At 40.1% G+C, this 19,558-nt stretch overlaps 2 protein-coding genes across 2 annotated transcripts; both read right to left on the reverse strand.

Moving 5' to 3' along the window:
• Positions 1-846: 846 nt before the first annotated feature.
• Positions 847-5,881, reverse strand: LOC148339613 (microtubule-associated protein RP/EB family member 1-like). The gene is made up of 7 exons (XM_088291929.1): positions 5,715-5,881; positions 4,268-4,409; positions 3,197-3,342; positions 2,918-3,119; positions 2,730-2,839; positions 2,506-2,658; positions 847-1,775 (listed from the first exon to the last, which is right to left on the reverse strand). The coding sequence occupies exons 2-7, from the start codon at positions 4,386-4,388 to the stop codon at positions 1,731-1,733; spliced, it is 777 nt and encodes a 258-aa protein (XP_088148055.1). The 5' UTR covers positions 4,389-4,409; positions 5,715-5,881; the 3' UTR covers positions 847-1,730.
• Positions 5,882-7,630: 1,749 nt separating this feature from the next.
• LOC148339614 (DNA (cytosine-5)-methyltransferase 3C-like) lies at positions 7,631-17,955 on the reverse strand. Its single transcript, XM_088289178.1, has 17 exons — positions 17,850-17,955; positions 15,213-15,375; positions 14,047-14,109; positions 13,562-13,675; positions 12,765-13,295; positions 12,486-12,530; positions 12,031-12,110; positions 11,601-11,713; positions 11,340-11,523; positions 10,670-10,754; positions 10,297-10,442; positions 10,129-10,219; positions 9,890-10,038; positions 9,729-9,814; positions 8,730-8,799; positions 8,441-8,562; positions 7,631-8,346 (listed from the first exon to the last, which is right to left on the reverse strand). The coding sequence occupies exons 1-17, from the start codon at positions 17,850-17,852 to the stop codon at positions 8,139-8,141; spliced, it is 2,253 nt and encodes a 750-aa protein (XP_088145304.1). The 5' UTR covers positions 17,853-17,955; the 3' UTR covers positions 7,631-8,138.
• Between the last annotated feature and the right edge of the window lie 1,603 nt (positions 17,956-19,558).

A 19,558-nucleotide genomic window follows, 5' to 3' on the forward strand; every position in this document is an offset into this window, starting at 1 on the left:
AAGCCCAGGCTGTGGGGCGTAGTTCGAGGCGTAGCTCAACATTGGGTGGACCTAAATATTCAAATCTGCTTATGGTGCTAATGGTGCGCTGTTTTATGACATTACAATTTTTAAAAACACTTAATGTCGAAAATGACAAAATATTTACTGACCCGAAACCAAATACTTAATTCAAGCATACAGGGACTGCGCTTTCTGCTGGAAATATGCGGTACTGCACCACTCACACTAATTTGTATGTGGGAGTTTGTCAACTTCTGAACTGAATGGCCGAAACACTCAGAAGTAACGTAATCTTCCCCATTTTCAGAGCTCCTAAACACGCTTAATGAGCTTCCGTGGCTCTTCAACACTCTGTTCATATAGAATGGACGTCAAATGGAAGACTTCCTTCAGAGTTCAATTAGCGCAGCGCCAACTCAGGGTTGAGTTTGTAATTGTCGATTTTCAATAAAAGTGTAAAAAAAATAAAATACAAATGTTAGCGTGACGTCATAAGAGGGCGCATCATTATAACCGCTAAGGAAATGGTTACAAAAAAAAAGAAAAAGCTACTTAGAATCAGTGTGGGCGGAGTCAAAAGTTACGTGGGGGTGTGTTCCAACTAGAGAAGCGTCACACTGCTCAGCCTCCTGGTAAGGTGAATTCAGGTGTCCTGGAGAGGGTCCACTGGGAAGAGTCAAGCAACCTTGACACCAATTACGACTTAATGCATTGGTGCCATCTTCGGGTCACTGTACTCTGCTTGACTTGTTATCAATCACGCTATTAAGACCGTTGTATGCATAAACTTCAGTCATTGCACCCGTTAACCCCTCCCCAAAAAAATTATAAATGAGGAAAAAATGATTTACAAACAGTCTGTTTATTAATGAGAAGGCAAAACAAAACACGCAGGCACCGGCTGATGGTGTGCAACATTCACTCGGTTAAAGGCCGTCAAAGCACGAGACTGCCGCACGTCTCGAGGGTTTGGCAGGACCGTCTTGATCGACGTGTTCAAATTTTTGCACCTTTTCAGCACCCAAACGCCAAGAAAGTCCCCAGCAGGGCGCTCGTAAGATGACTCAAACATCTTTTCACACACACACACACACGCAGTACAATGAACACACAACACTGAACCTGGTTGGACTCATCACAACTAATGACATGGCGCTATCGGTTTATGACTCTTGAGTACAAGTGACGACCAAACTGACAGATGTTCCCACAACAAAAAGGGACCAGCGCGTCCAACAGAAAACAAAGAATTTGCTGAAGGTAAAACTCCAATCAAATATGGTCAATGTAGAGCGAAACTGCTAATTTCTTTTCGAATAATTGGACCAGTTGGGAATGTCAAAACGGGATGCGGACAGACAGATTGGGACAGCAACCTGGTTGGTCAACTGAAAGTCAGGACTTCAGAGAACATCGTTGAGAGTGTATGATTAAAAAAGAAAAAAACAAAAACAAAGTACAGTACATACAAATACACACGTGCATAGAATTTTCTTACATGCACGCACGCAGGCAGGCACGCACAGAATTTTCTTGCACTCGTATGATAAAAACATCAGATGCTTCCCAGCGTGGAGGAAGAGGATTTTGTTGATAGAAGAATTGCGAGTCCGGCTGCAGCAGCAGAGGTTCGCTTGCACGGGACTCGAGCAAGGACGTCGAGGATCAGTCGCGATATCGACGTTTGAAGGGGATTGGGATAAAAAACAGATGGTGGTCTACCGGTGCTAAAACTCTTCAGGCTCTTCGGCATCCGGGATCTCAAAACCCTCCTGTAGAAAGCCAGAGAGTTCTGAATGAATATAAATAAAGCATCTTTGGTCCATCACGAAAAGGACATGCACGATGGTCAGGAAGGAAAAAAAAAAAATCTGGCCAAAAACAGTCGAACAATCTTCATGTGTGTAACCCGCCTAATTTGACCCTCTCTACATTTTTAAATGACAGTCCAACTGCTCCAAGTTTCAATAGCTTTTACACAACTGTGTTTGATCCATCGGACAAAATGATCCCTTCCACACATATTAAAACATATTTTTGAAAACACTTTGTAAACGTACTCGAGCACGGGGGTCATGGTGGGTTGATGTGAGACATCGGTCGGTCTGCGGCTAAGTGCCTGTGTGGGAGCTGTAGGTCAACAACAGCTCATGTGCACACTCACTGTATTTGTTTTTCAGCAGTCCCATTTTCAAGAATGCGCATCAGTGTGTGTAGCTCGTCTTTCACATAGCTGAGGGCATTACAGTAAATACATGAAAAATATATTAAGTTATTTAGTTTTAATCATGCCCCTAGGGACTGTTCGCCTATTTGAAGGTGATGTGTATCTAAGGTTTCGGCTGATTGGTCAAAGTCCGATAAAAGCAGATCATTTCATATGAAACTTATCGCATCTTTGCTATAAGTATATTGCACGGGCCATTATCAAGATGATATTTTTTCAATGTATTGCACAGCACTATTAATCTCAATCACAGTAAAAAAAAAAAAAAGACTTACATCGACGGCATAAAGGATGTCCACAATCTTCTGCAGTGCAGGATCGCCCTGGCCTTCATTTTCCTGGCAAATAACCTCGATGTTCCGCAGCTTGCCAAAGTAAAAGTCTCTCTCCTTCTCTATGTCTTGAACGGTACACCTCAGTTCCTCCAGCTGTAAACCAGCACACAAGCATCATCAGACGCACACTGGCAACACCAAAAATGTTGCCTTTTTTTTTTTACTTCTGACAGGATCTCCGCCCCCTCCTTGTTAGCGGTAGCACTTGCGGACTTCCTGCCTGCAATGGGAACCACTTTAGGGGCGACTTTGGCAACAGGCGGCCTCTGAGGAGCTTGAGAAAAACGAGAAATGAGAAGGACTTGAAGGGGAATAAAGTCCCGGCGTGTTTGACAAGCGGGGGGACGCCTACCCCGACTGATGGCCTTCTTTGGGGGCCTGTTAAGTGCAGACGTGGCGGCGTTGGGTGGAGGTGCCCCCTCTTGGCCTTTCCTGGCCTCCACCGGGTCATATTCGCTCTCGCTGTGGTTGGCGTCGAAGAACTTCTTGAACCATTGCACAAACTCAAAGTTGTCTTGGAACTTGCCCTTCACCAGCTTGTCAACGGGGATGATCTGAAAGAGGAACATGTCTACGGAACACCTCGCCTGAAATATTAACCATACCTTAAGGAAGCTCAACTGAAACTGACTTTGTCGATGCTCATCTTTTTGAAGGCAATCTGAAGGAGCTTGAAGTTGTGGATGTACTCGTGCTCCAGCTTGGCGCCGAATTTCACTTTCTTCACAGGCACAGAACCCGGGAACAACATGTCCATGAACTGACAGTAGGCGGCACCTGCGCAAAACAAATAGAGGTGTCTTAAGATAAGAGTTGAATTTGAAAATAAAGACTCACAACTCAAATTATTATTCCCCACTGAACGGATAGAAATGCTATTAATTCCAGCACCCCCCCCTCCAAAAAAAATAAAAGTTTGTTTTTTATTAAGGAAACAAAGCACTCTATCCTGTATTATATTATGAAACCAGACACCAGAGTAATAACGAAGGGTGTGACGATTGACCTATTACATTGCTTTCAGGGTTCCAGACAGCTCCAAAAGGGTGGCGCCCTTAAAATATTATACGACACGATGCAAGTACATTCTTTAACTACTCACCCATGTGAAAGCAGTAAATGTGCTGATTTTTTTTTCCATGCTTGCTGTTGACTGAAAATGTCATCAACGTGCCCAATGACTCATCTTGCGAACATCACGTGACGAAACCCAGAAAACAGGTGAGCCATGACCTGAGGTATTGTGATGTCATTTCTGTTGACAGCAAGTGTCTAATCTTGTTACAGATGATCTACACTGTTACACTCACTCATGTCTCGCCTCATTTTCATTGAGAAAGGCCTCCAAACGACCATATATAGCAGCGGCGATCCCTTTAAGAAATCCAAAATGATGGCAAAGAGAGCAGACCGAATTGCCGAGAACAACATCGCGATACATTTCTACCAACCTGATGGGGAAAAATAGCTCTCTTTACATGATCACAATATTGTAACAATACCAGTAGCGTCACGATACAGCCATACTCGTCGATTGCAAGAAAAACATCGACAAAATGATTCACCACATTGCCGTAACTCTTGAGACCAACATTTTTGCGGCTCAATCGTAATCCATTCGGAAAATGCTGGACGCATATGAATGCGATGCGAGCCACATATTGTCATCGGTATGATAAATAATGCTACAGAAGAGTCCCACCTGAACACAACATCTCGATCTTGGTGAGGTTCATCTGCAGAGAGTCGTTGATCCACACAAGCATGTCGTGGCGACTCATGTTTTCGCCGGTCACCGAGGTGGAGTAGACGTTCACAGCCATTGTTTGTCCGTAAGCAGATTCCTGGAGGGGAAACAGTAACGGAAAAAAAATGTCACAATTGACAACACGGTTCCTTCTCCACTGACGTTTGCCCCACAAATAACCACGGTAGTCACGATCTAAATACGTGATTGCAAATTAGAGATGATCAAATCATTTTCAAATAACCCTATGGGGTAAAAAGTGTTACTTTTTTTTCTTTATGTCACAAATTTGAATTTAAAAAAAAGACGATTTGGATGCACCTTGTCTTTCTTAATGGATTGGTGAGGTATCAAATAGTCACACTGATATTTCGAGCGGCACATATAGCGCAACGACCATTGCTATTCACATTCATTCCTCTGGTCATATAGAATAAAAAAAGACTACTGTATTTTCACGACCATGAGGTGCATAAAAGTCCCACATTTTCTGCACTTATAATGCGGAGCGCCTTAAGTGTGGACAAATGTGCACATATTGTGAGGCTTTCATGAGCGTAAAATCAAATGTTAGCTGATGACTGAATTTGATGAAAACAAAGAAAATCAGCCTGCTTTTATGTAGGACAACAAAAAAGCAAGAATAGTCACTTTTAAGAGTGTGAAATCTGAGGATTTGGACAATTTTTATACCTTCGAGACAAGTTGTTCCGCAATAGCACAATAATTTAAAAAATGGTTATTGTAGAGTCATGCAAAAATACTGCCAGAATATGCCAACTTAAAACCATAACTTTATATTTTCATAACATAATCGCCCGAATTACTCAAAACAAAAAAACAAAAAACATTATAAAACAACAAAAAGGGAGGGTTACGAATTGGTATTTGATGGCGAGCAACACTAACACGTTACATTCCCACATACACGTCCAGTTGACTAATAAGGGCCGCTTCTCCAACAAACGCCGAGTACAAAATGATTATAACTATTGTATAATAATCATTGTAATTACTATTAAATGGTGGGACAACTGGTTAATCTTGTATAGTTGTCCATGGAACAAACTTGAAACGGAACCGTTTGGATTTGATTGACACAACAGGGCCGCGTTGCTAGCCGGTTAGCTTGGCTATGCTAAACCCTCTCGAGACCGACGACGCTTCCCCACCCGAAAATGTAGCTCAGATTTCACTTTGTCCGCGAGGAATTCTCACGATCGGAATTCCTCCTCACTAAAGCGAACGATTACTCATTTGTGACGCATATGAGTCGAGAGTTGCTATTTTTGTTTTGTTTTTAATAAACAGGGAAGTAAAACGGACGCGGGGTTTTTCGCCGCCTCACGCCGGTCGCTGTCGGCTTCAACGATGGGTTAACTAAGGCTGATGGAGAACCCACCTCGATGTCCAAAACTCTTACTCGTTCCTGTCTGTTATGTTGTGCGATGGGCCGCTTGGTCCAACTGAGATTCACCGGTGGCTGAAGAAAAAAATTCCAGTGATTCTTCCCTTCCTCTTTTATTTCTATTTTCTTCTTTGTCTTCTTCTTTTAGTGTTAACATCAAGGGCGACTCGTCGTCAGCCACCTAGTGCCGAGGAGGGGCCATGCACGCACGCACACAAAACATAAGGGAATCGTGGGCAAAAGGAGGAGGAGGTTTATATACGATAGAATACAAAAAAATATTTATTTATCTAACGCCTTCACTGCAGCTGTAACAGCCTAACCCAAACACTAACCTTAAACCCTAATACTTATCTTAAACCTATACTCTAACGATAAACTCTCGGGTGTCAGCCACCCGGGTTCGGTTCTAGCACTTTGGGCGTTTTTATAGACCTCCGAAGCTAACTCCTAACCCCAACCCTAAACTTAAACCCAAACCCCAACTCTAACCCCTCGTGTTATAGCCAGCTGTGATGGTCGAATGGTCAATGACAAAATTAGGTTTTTTTTGGCATTTTTTATGTTTTCAAAGTATTTTTGTGCTTTTTGTAATATTTTTTTCTGTTTTTCAGATTTGTTTGGAAATATTTTTGGTTTGTTTTTCGGACTATATTTTTTTCTGTTTTTGGAATTTTTCTCTTTTTCAAAAATGGGTTTTCTCCTTTTTTGGTGGTATTTTTTTCATACATTTTTTTCTTTAATATTTTTTCAGCATTTTCTCATTGTTTGATTTTTAGGATTTATTTTCAGTTGTCCTGAAATATTCCCCCCTGTTTTTCCTCCTTAAGATTAGAGAACAAAATAACAACAGAATACATATTCATACAAAAGTGTGTTGCATTCACTTGAAAAAGAAAATCTCCAGTTTTTCTGACTAGCTTTCTTTTTTGGGTTTGGGGGCTTTGGTTTGGACGATTACTTTTTTAAATTAAATGATCAATAATACAGAAAATTCCATGAAACAAAAAATACTGCGGAATAAAAGAAAGGCGAGGTTTTAAAAAAAAATTGCTCCAAACTTTTCATCAGCTTTTTCACACTCAGTATATGTTTTAGTTTTCTTTCAAGATGTTCCATTTCTTTTTCGTCTGTTGGGGATCAAATTACCCTACAGACCCAGTTCTTACAGGTATGTTAAAACAACACAGGAATTCAAAGATTCATGTTTTCAATATACGTATTTAAATACGTATAAATATATAACATCCACAGACAAAATATCACAAATTTAAAAATATATATAATGCCATTTCTTTTACATTTCAACTTTTGATTTTGAGGTTTTGTACAATCTTTGGGTAGATAAGATGTACATACATAACATTGTATGCTCCTCCAAATCAAATTAAAAACAAAGCAACAGCAATCAAAACAAAAACCAAACAAAAAAAAACGCACCTATGAATTTAGCATTACTTACGTCAATCATTGTGCTGCTCTGATCTGCAACTACAGCAAATATTTGGCTGAGATTATTGCTGCCAAAGGATGGTCAAACAATTACCAAATACTATAACAAAGGTTTACAAGAGTTTTCCAACCTACACAGCCAACATTTACTCCGTATGTTCAATAAAAACACAATTGTTAGTACAGCATCTTCAATACATTACAGACTAAATGAAAGAAAATAACATATTTAAGATCATTTAAAGGCATTGAAGAAAGCACACGGAATGAAAAATGTTCGAGTAAAGGGTTATCACAGAGTGAGCATTTTTTGGGGCTGTCTACAGTTGTTAAAAAAAAAAAAAGTGAAACTTTGACTTTCATAACCTTTGGCAGCAGTAACCTCAACCCAACGTTTTTTTTTTTTTTGTAGTCACACATCAGGAAAAAATGAAAAGGCAAAACTGAGGAGAGTGTTTTGTAAAGCTCGACAGCTTTAACCAATACTTTGAATGTTATCATATTAAATGGATTCTCTGTTGACAGATTCCTGACAACGATTAGCATTTGGAGAAGTCTGGGTTGAAATATTTTTTCCACCCTGCATATACATTGTTTGGTAAAAAAAAAAAATGGACACGCAAGAAAATTGTGATTGCCCATTCTTGCGACATATACATTGTATGAAAATCAACCATTTTATGCACAAATCAAGTTTGTTCCAAAGGGTTCACTACTTTCACAAGTTGTTGCAACTTTGTGCTTATATATATTTTTTTCCGTATAAAAAGGTTTTTTTTCCCTGAGTTGAAAAAAATATAAAAAAGCTGCCTTCCATCTCTAGTCAATGGGCACCCTGTTGACTAAGACCTATTTTTAAGTTCAAACTGACAAAACATCAGTAAATAATACTTAAAAAAAACTTGAACCAACATGATTCCCTTTCAATTTTCTTTTTTTTTTTTTTAAAGAAACTTCACTCTCTTCCTAGCCGAGCTGTTTCACTGGTGGCGGCGACGCTGGCTGGGCTGGAGTGCTGCTAAAGGCGGAGAGCTCCTCGCAGGCAAAGTAGTCCTTGAGAGGGGCAAAGAGGTGTCGGATGACAGGAACGCTCCACGCCTTGCCCAGCACCTTCTGCCTCTGCTGCCGGTTCATGTTCCTCACGTCCGTGTAATGTTTGGGGAAGCCAAAGATCCTGACAAAGGGTCACAGGTGATGGAAAGATTAAGTCTGATTGTTGCCCGCATATATATCCTACACACACACACACACACACACACGGTTTGTACTTTTCAAGTTCGGTGATCCAGAGATTGTCTTCTTTGCCTTGGTGGAGGACGGGAAGAAGCGAGACGTTTTTGCCCTGCTTCAGTGAGTTTGGGTTTGTGGTGATGGTTCTCACTTTGGTGACCTGGACGACAACAAAAGACCCCAAAGACAACAGCTACGTTAACTTGGAAGTGTACAGTAGCCGACCAATAGTTGCTCAAACATGAACGACACTTCACAATACAAAGACCAGTGAACATAAAGTCGGTTGTGCGATATTAAAGCGGCGTGGCGTGTGGAGTGACTGACCCTGGCTTCCCTGCCGATCTCCAAACAGTCCTGCAGACTCAACTTGTCACTCTGGGAGGCTGCAATGGGCCTGAGAGGGGAAAAAAAACAACACCACTCAAATTCATTAACAAAACATGAAATGACTGTTGTGATGTGCTTCCAGTGCACACATTCTCATCCCAACAGAATATTCAGAATTTAAGAGTATAAAAATTCTACACTATAAAATGTTACTGTAAAGTCCTTTTGCCTCGATGATTGTCGTAATGTTCTGAAAATAAAGTTGTATTTTTCAATAAAATAATTTCACAAGGTTAGAGTCAGATTTTCCCACAGGGAATTCATGCAATAGGAATAACGTGAGATTCACCGTCCCCAAAAATCGAATCTAAATAATTGTATCTTTTAAGGACAAATTTACAATACAAGATTATGTTAACGGTTCTTTTTTTGTCAAAAATTAGATTAAAATTATGTTTTTCCAATTTTAAAAGTTCAAAAATACAAAAATAAAGCTGTATTTTTTTCAAAGGAAAAAAACTCCTGGTAAAGTTATATATTTTCATGAAGACGTAAAATTATGAGATTAAATTAAAGTCTTAGAAGAACACAAATAGAATGTAATTTCCTTCAAAAATAAAAGTGTATTTTTTTTCTCTAAAAGTTGAGAAGTCGTAATAATGTAAGATAAAAGCCCATTTTTTTCTGTAAAAAAAATTGCAATGTTATGATTATCGATATGTTGTTTGAATCCATCTGTACGTGTATCTTTTTTTTTGAACAGTGAATTAATCGAGAATACATTTTCAAAAAAAGTTGTGAGGTAGTTTGACAAAAAAAAAAAAAAAAGAACAAAGTTGGGGGTTTTTTCCGCCGCAATAATAATATTGGTGGTAGGTGTTGGTGGCTAGTTTTTGCAAGAAAAAGAAAAAAGGCCAAATATTACAAGATTAACGCTAAACTTTTCAGGCAAACAAAATTATCAAAACGTTTCTCCAACCCTCGTACGTGAGTCACCTGCTCATCCCCGGGATGTTCCCCCAGAAGTAACGCGCTCTGTGGGCTGGGCTCACTCTGACGGCGTCCACCAAAACCGGGTTGCACTGTCAGTCAAGAGAGCGGCAGTGAGCCAACAAGCAGGGGTGCGGGAAAACGGACAGCGGGGCGGTAAGAGGAACCTCCAGGAAGCGGCAGATGTTGACTTTGTCGTGTGCGTTCATGAACACGACATTCTCAAAGAGCCAGAAGAACGGCCGATGATCTTCTTCTTTGGGTTTGAGCAGCTGCAGGATGCGGTAGAAGTCGAAGAAGAGCCTGCCTGAACCCTCTGAGTAAAGAACAGCACGCAGTTCACATGCCAATGATCTTGTTTGTCTCCGAAAGAAAGTCAGTAACTGTGGCCTATGAGTCAACAAACCGTAGAGTCCTTTTCTGATGGGGTTCACAATGGAGAGGTCATTACAGGGGCTTCCGCCGATCAGCAAGTCAAAAGGACCCCACTTCTCCACCTGGAAAGAAAAAAAAAAATGCATTTGAATGTTATTTGTGTGTGTGTGTGCGCGCGTGTGTGTGCGTGTGCTCGTACAAGTTTCTTGTTGATGCATCGGGTGTCACCAACATGGATGATCTTCCCGTCGTGGTTGACGAGTCCGACCGCGATGGAATCCTCACAAATCTCTGAGGCGACATACGTGTGGATCTTAAAGCCGAGGTCCTTCAGCACCTGGTATCCTGAGACAGGGCGATTCCACGTTAAGCTCCTGGGCAATGTAATTCAGCGGCTGTGATACTGAGACATGTTAGCATCTGATCCTGAGACATACCAGACACTCAAACACACTCTGTCCTCATTTCTAAAGCATACTCACATTTAATACTGAAACATATCCATCTTAGATAGCGAAACATGTTGAGAACATCTATTAAAACATGACATTTTGAAATGCGTGTGTGCTGACCTGTTGCAATGCCGTCAAAAAGTGAGAGAACCCGGATGGGTCTCCGTAGGTTAGTGGGGATGGATGGGTAAACGCGGTGGGGCTCCTAAAGTGAGGGATGACAGAGAAAATGGAAAGATGTTATCATAATAAAATATAAAAAGGACACCTTCGTCCACTTTCTCTGTGCCTTTCAGCACTGGCGTCGAGAAGCGCGTATGGCATCATTCAACCACGGCTCAGAATCGAGTTTGCGGAGTCTGATTTTAATGAGAGTCCAGCTCATTTTTAGAGGCAAAATTAAAGAAGAATTCCACCCCAAAAAATTCTTTACAATAAAATGTTTTTGGGGAATTCTGGTCAATATTGCATTCTTGGAATATGAATCAAACATCAGTGACAAAATGGCCGCCCCTGGATTTTGCGCATTAACTCAAATTCCGCAAACACAATTCAAATAATAATCATGTTTCGACGAGTGGGCTTGCACAGAACATATTCTTTTGGGTTGACTTTCCCTTTAAAGCCATCCCAGAGCTCTTCAATTGCTCCAGTGGAACGCTGTTTTTCGGGATTAATAGCAGCAGTGGAAAAGTTAATCATGTGACTACAACATGTAGACTGCCAATAATGCTCTGATGCTATAATTAGCAACAAAAAGGGCAACAAAGAATGTCAGGCTACGACTCACAAATGCCATGGCGCTGTTGTTGGCGAAGAACTGCTGGACACGAATGCTCCAGTCCTCTCTGGGAAGGAGGGCGCGGTGGGCTCGGTGGTCCTGACACATATAGCAGATCCACGGGTCCAGATGCTTGAGTGTGTCAAAGGTTCCGCGGCCCACCAGGATGTTGAGGCAGTCATTACAGTAGGATCTAGGACAAGAGACAAAAAAAAAAAGGTTGCCGGTAAGTGGTCTTGAAGGACGGCGAAAGAGGACGAGCCAACGGACCTGCAGCAGCCGCCATTCCCGCACAGGATGACCTCGAGGCCGTAGCAGCAGATGGTGCAGTAGGACTGATAGCCGTCTTCGTCGTAACGATACAAGGTCTCGGTGAAGTTGTCCTGCAACAAATCATTGTGGAATTGTGATGGAGAGGCGAGACAGTTTCAGGTTCTGAGGTTAGGGATCAAATCTCAGCTCAGGCCGTCTGCGGAGCGTTTGTTTGTCGCATACTTTTTTTTTTGTTTTTTCACCCAACAAAAATTTCATTGAAGACTAAATTGTCCGTAGGTGTCAAGGTGAATGGGTGAAAAGTGAAAATCATATTTTTCTATCAATCAATAAACTATTTCTATAACGGAACAATCTACTGTAGCACCGCCCACATTCAGAGCTTCTCTGCACATTATTTGGCAACTAAGCCAGGCGAGCTTCTTACTTTACACCTCAAGCAGAGACCTCCTTTGAAGAGCGGGTGGAAGATCTCCACGTCGTCACTCCCACAACACAAACAGAAGCCTGCGGATGCAACGACAAAGTTCATTTCACAACGTGGTGCGGATTCAGGAGACGACATTTGTGATGGGATTTGGGCAGCGGTGGGCATTCGTCAGTCCTTTATAGTCCGTCTGTGAGACCTCAATGACGTGTTAACGTCATGAGTTTTTATGTCATCGATCACCACACTGTGCGTGAGTGTCTGTTTTTATTTATTTATTTTTCTTTATCTAGCTGCATGTCCGCTTGTGCGGCATCTGCGTGAAAATTATGTTCTCGATGCTGATTGGCTGTTGCCAACGAGGGACAGACAAACACTGACGGGAATTTAGTGGCAAACTGACGACTGCCCACCTCTGGATTTTGGGTTGGATTATCTGGACGGAACACACAAACCTTCAATGTCTAGTTTCATGGTCACAATCTTCTCAATTGTCTCCTCTGCAACCACACGCAAACATTTTTTTTAGATACATTAAATTTGATAAAATCACTTAACTTAATCTGCATCAGAAATGGGACACCACCTAAGTTTATATTCCAATGAGAGGCATTTTAATAATTCAGTAAATATATAATAGGACAAAAAAAAATCTAGGTATTTAAAAAACCTATATTAAAAACATTTTAGTTTTTTTTTTTTAAGTATAGGTTCTGAATGAAAAACAAACTCACCTCGGTGTGTCTGGTCAGGCTGAGTGTAGGTGGCGCTGTTGGATGGGGTGATCTTATTGTACATTTTAGTTAAGGAGGACTTCCTCTTTTGCATACGGTCGGGCGAGAGGTTGTCATCCAATGCCACGCCGCACGGGCTGTTCACATCCTTCGACCGCCTTCGCCCACATTTGCCTTTCTCACACTCGTCTTTCTCCTCCTTCACCCGATCTGCCAAATCGGGTTTGCATCTCCTCTTGGGGTTGCGTTTCCAATTGCCGGTGCTCTGTGGGGTCTGTGGCGAGGTACTGGAGGAGATGCAGGCCTCTGTCTTTATAAGTTTCTTGTTTAGTTTTTTTGGCGTGACTTCAGTTTTGGTCACACTAGCCCACTGATTTTTTTCACGTAAACGTGACGTTTGTGGACAGCATATCGGACGAGGGGTCACCACATCTTCCTTGCAATACGGAGGTTCCGGGTTTGAATCACGACTCCAGTCCTCCTGCGTGGAGTTTGTGTGCTCTTCCTGTGCTTCCGTGGGAATTCGGCTTCCTGCCACATTCACAAAACGTTCATCAGGTTCAGATTCCAAATAGTCCACATGTAGGTTTTAATTTGAGTATGAATGCCCCCCCGCAATCCCAATGAGGAAAAATGTGATAGAAAATCGATAGCATGACATTTTATGGGGAAAAAACACATTTTAATTGAGCATTAAATATGCACCATCCAAAGTGATAATCAACATGTGAAATGTCATTGTTAATATCCCGCATAGTCTGTTTTGGTCAAAGTGTTAGGAAAATGTATGCTTGTACCATTTCCACAGGTCGCACCCCTGGACGAGTCGATGTCCACATCGTCCTCTTTCTCATCGCTACTGCTCAGCACGTAGATGAACTCTGCCGGAGAGTCATTTGTAGCTGGAACAACTGCAAACAAAGACAAGTGGATATATGAGGTATATAACATTCTAATTCTTTGCTTTTTTTTTTTTTAAATGTTTGGAATGTTCAGGTCAGCTAGAACCCATTTTTTTTTTTTTATCTTCGGAAACACTTTATTACTTGGTGGAGTTCTGCCAACACCAGTGAAAAGACTTTAATGTCTTTTTTTTTAACACTCTGTGCTTATGTTTCTGCATGTTGAAGATGCCTGCCTCAACATCAACTTCAAGCTCCGCCCCTGGTCTTTATGGTAACAAAACCCAAGTAGCCCGTGCGGGTGGGGTGAGCAGAGGAAATTTGCGTGTGAATAAAACGATAACACAATGATGGATAGTTGGAGATATGCAAGGTCTAACCCTTTGACTGGAAACGTTTCCCGATCCGAAATTCCGTCTCCTCTTCTGTGATGTCAATCACATCTAACAAACAAACAATGGAAAATTTAACATAAGGTCACAATGAGAAATAGACACAATATATTAGGAGAGAAAAGTTGATATTCTTTTTGTAAAAGCCTGACAAGACGATTGTTTTGTTTCTAGAATCACTTGATAACACACACTAATGTTTGATAGGAAAAGGTTTACGACAGCAAGATTAGTCATATTTTTCCAGAAAATTCTCGAAATAATAGACAGTCATTTTTAAGAAGGAAAATTAGGTTATAGTCGTATGTTATCTCCCAAAAATCCATTTCTTATGAGACTGAAATTTTTGAAAGTTTTCTGAAAATAAATTGTTACAGTTACAAGATTAAAGATGTATTTTTTCTACGCCTCAATCTTACACAATTAAATATCGTAGAAAAAAAAGGTTTACTATTAGAAGATTTGTCATATTTCTCCATCTTTATATTGTTTGTCTTAAATTGTACTTTTCTAGAGAAAAGTCCTATTATGTGATATTAAAGTAGAATTGTTGCAAGAATAGAGTTCAGTATTACCATTTTATTATTATTATGTATTATATATTATTATATATATTTATTATTATTATATTACAAGATGGTTTAATTTTTGCAGAAAGAAATTCTTAATAAATTATATTAAAATATTTTTTTCAGAAAAAAAAAGTAATTCTAAGAACTTCAAGTCATACTTTTCGAGAAAAACAGTCTTACTAATACTATTATCGAGCGAAAAGTTTAATTTTTCTAAAATGAAAGCCATAAGATTCTGAGATCTATGTTTCGTTTTCATGCAAAAATTACATGAGCAACATTAGACTTAACATATTAATTTTCTCTTTAAATGCAGAAATTCACATTTTGAAATATTTTTTTTCCCTTTAATATTGCGCTATTATACAGTACTTGTCTAAAATAAACAAATTAATAAACAAACAAATACATACACACACGCAAACTACACTAAAATAAGGTATGTATACATTTTGTGAGATTCCAACTTTTTTTCCAAATAACTGTGACTTTATTTTCTCAAAACTATTACTTTTCCCGCATATCTTGATTATTTGTTCGCTCTCCAGTTGTGTCATGAACAAAAAAAAAAAAAAGTCCCACCAGATGAATGGTCCGTGTAGTCTGAATCCGAATCACACACGTCCCATAAAACCACCCTGTGCCGTTTTTGCTGGCTCTTGACCTGCAGTTTGTGTGTTGGAGGTAACGTTTTGGACGTTTCTTCTTCTCGACTGCCTGACAGAGCCCAGTCATCCGTGAGAACCTTCAAACAGGGAAAAAAAAAAGAATTAAAAGCAGTGATAAGAGGGCCCTTGCATCATCTCTTTCATTTGCCGATCCTGATTAAACCCTGTCACCAAAGTGATAAGCCAAGTCAGCTAAAAAAAAAAAAAAAAAATTAAGCATATTTACAACTATCAATGTTAAACGAACAACTGAGACTGTGGAAGAAAAATGCATATACAGCGATTTTATATATATATTATGTAAATACAGCAAGTAAAGTTCTGTATTTGGATTTTGGCATGGACAGTAAATAATTTTCTTTCAAAACCAACACAAATGGCATACTAGTTGCAAATTGCAGATTTTCAACTGTAAATAGGAAAGACTTGTCTCGTCATGTGTAAGTCGAGTCTCAGGAATACCAAGGCAAGTCCCAAATCAGAGGATGAGGCAACCATGCTGAAGATCTACACATTGTTTTGTTTCAATGCTTATTGAGTGCTGAGATCGATAAATTTGATCACAAACGTCAAGTAATGGTGAGTTACTGTGCAGTGTTTTGCTCCAATAATAAAGATCAGTGGGACACCCGTTTCGCGGCACTGATTTGGAATTAGGGCAAGAAGACAACATTTTTCAAAGAAGGGACGGTAATTATGGCTTTCATCAATCAGCAGAGCTATTCTCGCTCTAGCGCGATACCAAGTCATTACAGTAATCCTTCGTTTATCGCAGTTAATGGGGATCAAAACCCACTGCGAAAAAGTGCAAAACCGCAAAGTAGAGGTTGACTTTTTATTACTATTTTTAATTTTTATTCTGGGGCTATTAACGCCTCTATTACATGATGGCAACCACTCCCCCACGCCGCCGACATGGTTCCTAACCTAGCCTGACAGCGGACGATGGAACGTTCGCTTATAACTCCGTTAAAGATTTCATTTGTATCCTAAAATTGGCTTGCCTTAACTAGAATCCAGCCGGCCATTTTGAACATCAACAAGGACCTTTGGATAAAATGCCACACGGGATTTTAATGATGATAAGATGTTTTACGACCAAATTTAACACTTCAACATCTTATTTGCCAATATTTCGTCATCCTTGTCTTACTGAGCGACCGTGTATTTCGGATGGCTGAGCGTGGTCCACTCACAGCTTCTGAACATAGCTGTTTACGATCTGCTTATCCAGCTCGACTCAGACTAACTGAATGGCACATTTAAATAACGTTATGAGGTTCCTAACAGAATGTTTTTCAAAAGCGCCATTCGCTTATTGATTTGGATGAGACTGGCGAGGTACAAGGGAAGATGCTGGCTCATTACAGCCAATCGGCTCACGGGATAAATCCACTTGTGCTCCCATTGGTCGATCTTGCGCCGAGAACCAATCACTTGTCTTGTATGAGTGCTTGTGGGTTATTAACAAAAACTAACAAAGTAAGAAAGCTCTCTAGTCAAGTAGGCTAATTTGTAAAACAAAACAAAACAAAATAACAACAACTTCATATCTAAGTATTATTCCTATACATATATAAATGTGCATTTTTTTAATACATATTCAACCCTCACCAATTCGCCATTCTTATGTAGTCTAGTATATTTTCTCTAACACTAGTAAAACTGGTGTGTATATTTCCATAAAAGACAATGGCAAAAAGACAAAATAAAAATGAGATAGTTTTTTTTTTTGTGCGGGCATTAACCAACACAAGCTAACTTGCTTGCTAACTTCTGAACACGAGTATTTTTGTATTTGGCGCCGTTGACCGCCAATCGAAATGCATCACGGGACAGTTCAACCTTCGCTCCCCAAAACGACATCAAAATAAGTTAGAAATATACATACACACAATAAATTAAGAAAATTACAGTGTCCTTGGATTATTACAAACTTTTAACGCAGGGAGCCACAAGAACCCACTTCAGGTTGCGTTCTTCGCAGTTAACGACCGGAAGTAGAGGTTTCTTGACCAATCACATTGGCGCGGTCAGCAAGGTAACCAATAGAATCAATAAGTTTTACGTGACTAAAGAAACTGATTCGGAGTCTGATTACATTGCGTTTGAAAACAATGTGAAGTCTTCAATCTGAACCCAAGTCAGTTGGCCGCTGTCTGCGCGAAAAGGCAACATGGCGAAATGCGCCCTAGTGAAAAACTATCGATCCAAACAACGTCGCAAGTCAATATGGACATAATCAACACACTAGACGCTTAGCAGCGAAACGTGCCATTTTCACTCCTGACGATCGAAACGATCTTTATTAACAATCTTAATTTGCCTATTATGAAGTAAATTACGCAAAACTTATCACTAGTCACTCAGTGAAGTGAAGTCACTCCGATCCACGCGAACTTTTATCTTCGTAATAAATCTTCTCTTACACCAACACAAAACCAATTAGGAAAGTGGTCCTGTTGTGGTTAATTTACTAAAACAATTGATTTTTGTGCACTGCATGGCGACACGGTCAAGTTTGAGAAATATCGAGAAAGTGCATGCTTACCATGGCCGCTACCCTCCGCGTGGACTGGACATTTAAACCAGCACAAAGCTGAGGGGCCTCGGGGGCCACCTCCCCTCAAACAATGACCCCCACACCTCCTACTCCTACCCCCACGCCACCCGCCGAGCTCACTATCGTTATCAACTTCTGTTTGCGCCATTTCCAGCATTCCTCCGAAAAACGACCAATTGAGTCGTTATAAAATGTAATACACAACCAAACTCCTCAGGCGTTACGATGTGACCTAAAAGATAAGTAAGCCAGCGATGCCAGCAGCGGCTAGCGTGTAGCTAAGTGCGTGTTTCCATGCTAGTCGCAAGAAAAAAGTATGAGACCTTTTGGAATTACGGTTTCTCTGCATAAACTGAGCGCAAAATGTGATCTGATCTTTATCGAAGGGACAAGAATAGACAAACTCGTTTTTTTTTGTTTTTTTTTTACAAAAATCACACAAATAATATTCGTTTCCATGTTTTTTTTTAATTTAACGCCAAGTGCTAGACAAGTAAAGTCCCAAGTTATACACCTTCTATAGCAAAAATCAAGCAATCCGCATCCCCTTCTCGCTTCAGTCATTACTTAGGTAAAGTAAGTCATGAATCACACAATTTTGCTCTGCAATAACTATGGAAAAACCAGAAGAATAACCTGCATAAATTGTACTGTACAAATTCACAGTTCAGGGCAGGTAAAAATGTAACGCAACCATTGGATTTAATATGTGATAATAAACTGATCCTTCTTCAGCAGCAATTCCCTCTACCAAATGTTGCCCATATTTGCAGATCAGACGTGCACAATGGTCAGAAGAACTCTTGGACCAGACCTCTTAACAAAAATCTTGAGTACATCAACATTCTTGGAATTACTGGTGTGAAACGCTTGCTTGAAGTCATGCAATATGGCATTGCAATCTAGGTGAGGTTTTGACCCAGATGGGATACTCAGCAAGGCTTATTTTCTTCTTTTGAAGCCATTGATTTGTTGATTTACTTCTGTCCTTTGTTCTTGAGTATCACCCATCCCTTTTTAAGCCTCAATTGGTAGACAGATGCTCTTAAATTCTTCAAAGAGCCAAAAGATTGTTTTCCCACCTCACTAAAAATGCTGCGCTGAGCTCCTGCAGTCATCATTAAAGGACCAGCAAAGGTGTTTCATTTTCTTCAATCTCCTTTTTAGGCGGTTTTGCAAAATCAAGGCTTGAAAATATGTTTTTGTAAAGATTTCCATCTTGTTTCTGAGAGCGCCTATTCAAGAAATGGATCACAACAGGAAATGCTTAAAAGTAACAAAAACAAAATACAGGTTTTTTTTTAAGCTGGGCAAGGCGACAGAAAGTCTCAACTGACTCCTGATTCGGATTAGCCAATGAGTTAAAATTGATTTTTCTCCCTGCACTTTGAATATTCACATTCTATGTCCGCCCCCCGCCCCCCCCAAAAAAACAACAAGAAAGCAGTGTACATTATGTGGTATGAGTTCAGTTCAAGAATAAAGTTTTTCTATTGTTGTGACTCACTGAAGACTCCATCACATTTTATGACAAATTTATGCAGCGATCCAGCAAATTCCCAACGATTCACATTTCTTGCAGTTTCATGTATTCAGCATTTACCGTGAAAAAAAGAATCACATCCAGCAACTTTACACTTTTGAAATATATTCATGTATTTATGTCCTTTTGGCCATCTCATTTGCTGGTCATTGCT

Source organism: Idiotropiscis lumnitzeri, chromosome 3, assembly GCF_059441095.1.
Source record: "Idiotropiscis lumnitzeri isolate Australia: NSW breed Sydney's pygmy pipehorse chromosome 3, RoL_Ilum_1.0, whole genome shotgun sequence".
Lineage (NCBI taxonomy): Eukaryota > Metazoa > Chordata > Actinopteri > Syngnathiformes > Syngnathidae > Idiotropiscis > Idiotropiscis lumnitzeri.

Coding starts and splice junctions, on each gene's coding strand:
- LOC148339613 (XM_088291929.1), bottom strand. CDS start 4,388: ATGGCTGTGAACGTCTACTCCACCTCGGTGACCGGCGAAAACATGAGT. Junction 3,343..4,267: donor GATCGAGATGTTGTGTTCAG/GTGGGACTCTTC, acceptor TGTTTTGCGCAG/GTGCCGCCTACTGTCAGTTC. Junction 2,840..2,917: donor AAAGAAGGCCATCAGTCGGG/GTAGGCGTCCCC, acceptor GTTTTTCTCAAG/CTCCTCAGAGGCCGCCTGTT.
- LOC148339614 (XM_088289178.1), bottom strand. Junction 12,111..12,485: donor CATGAAACTAGACATTGAAG/GTTTGTGTGTTC, acceptor TTGCATCCGCAG/GCTTCTGTTTGTGTTGTGGG. Junction 10,220..10,296: donor GATGCATCAACAAGAAACTT/GTACGAGCACAC, acceptor TTTTCTTTCCAG/GTGGAGAAGTGGGGTCCTTT.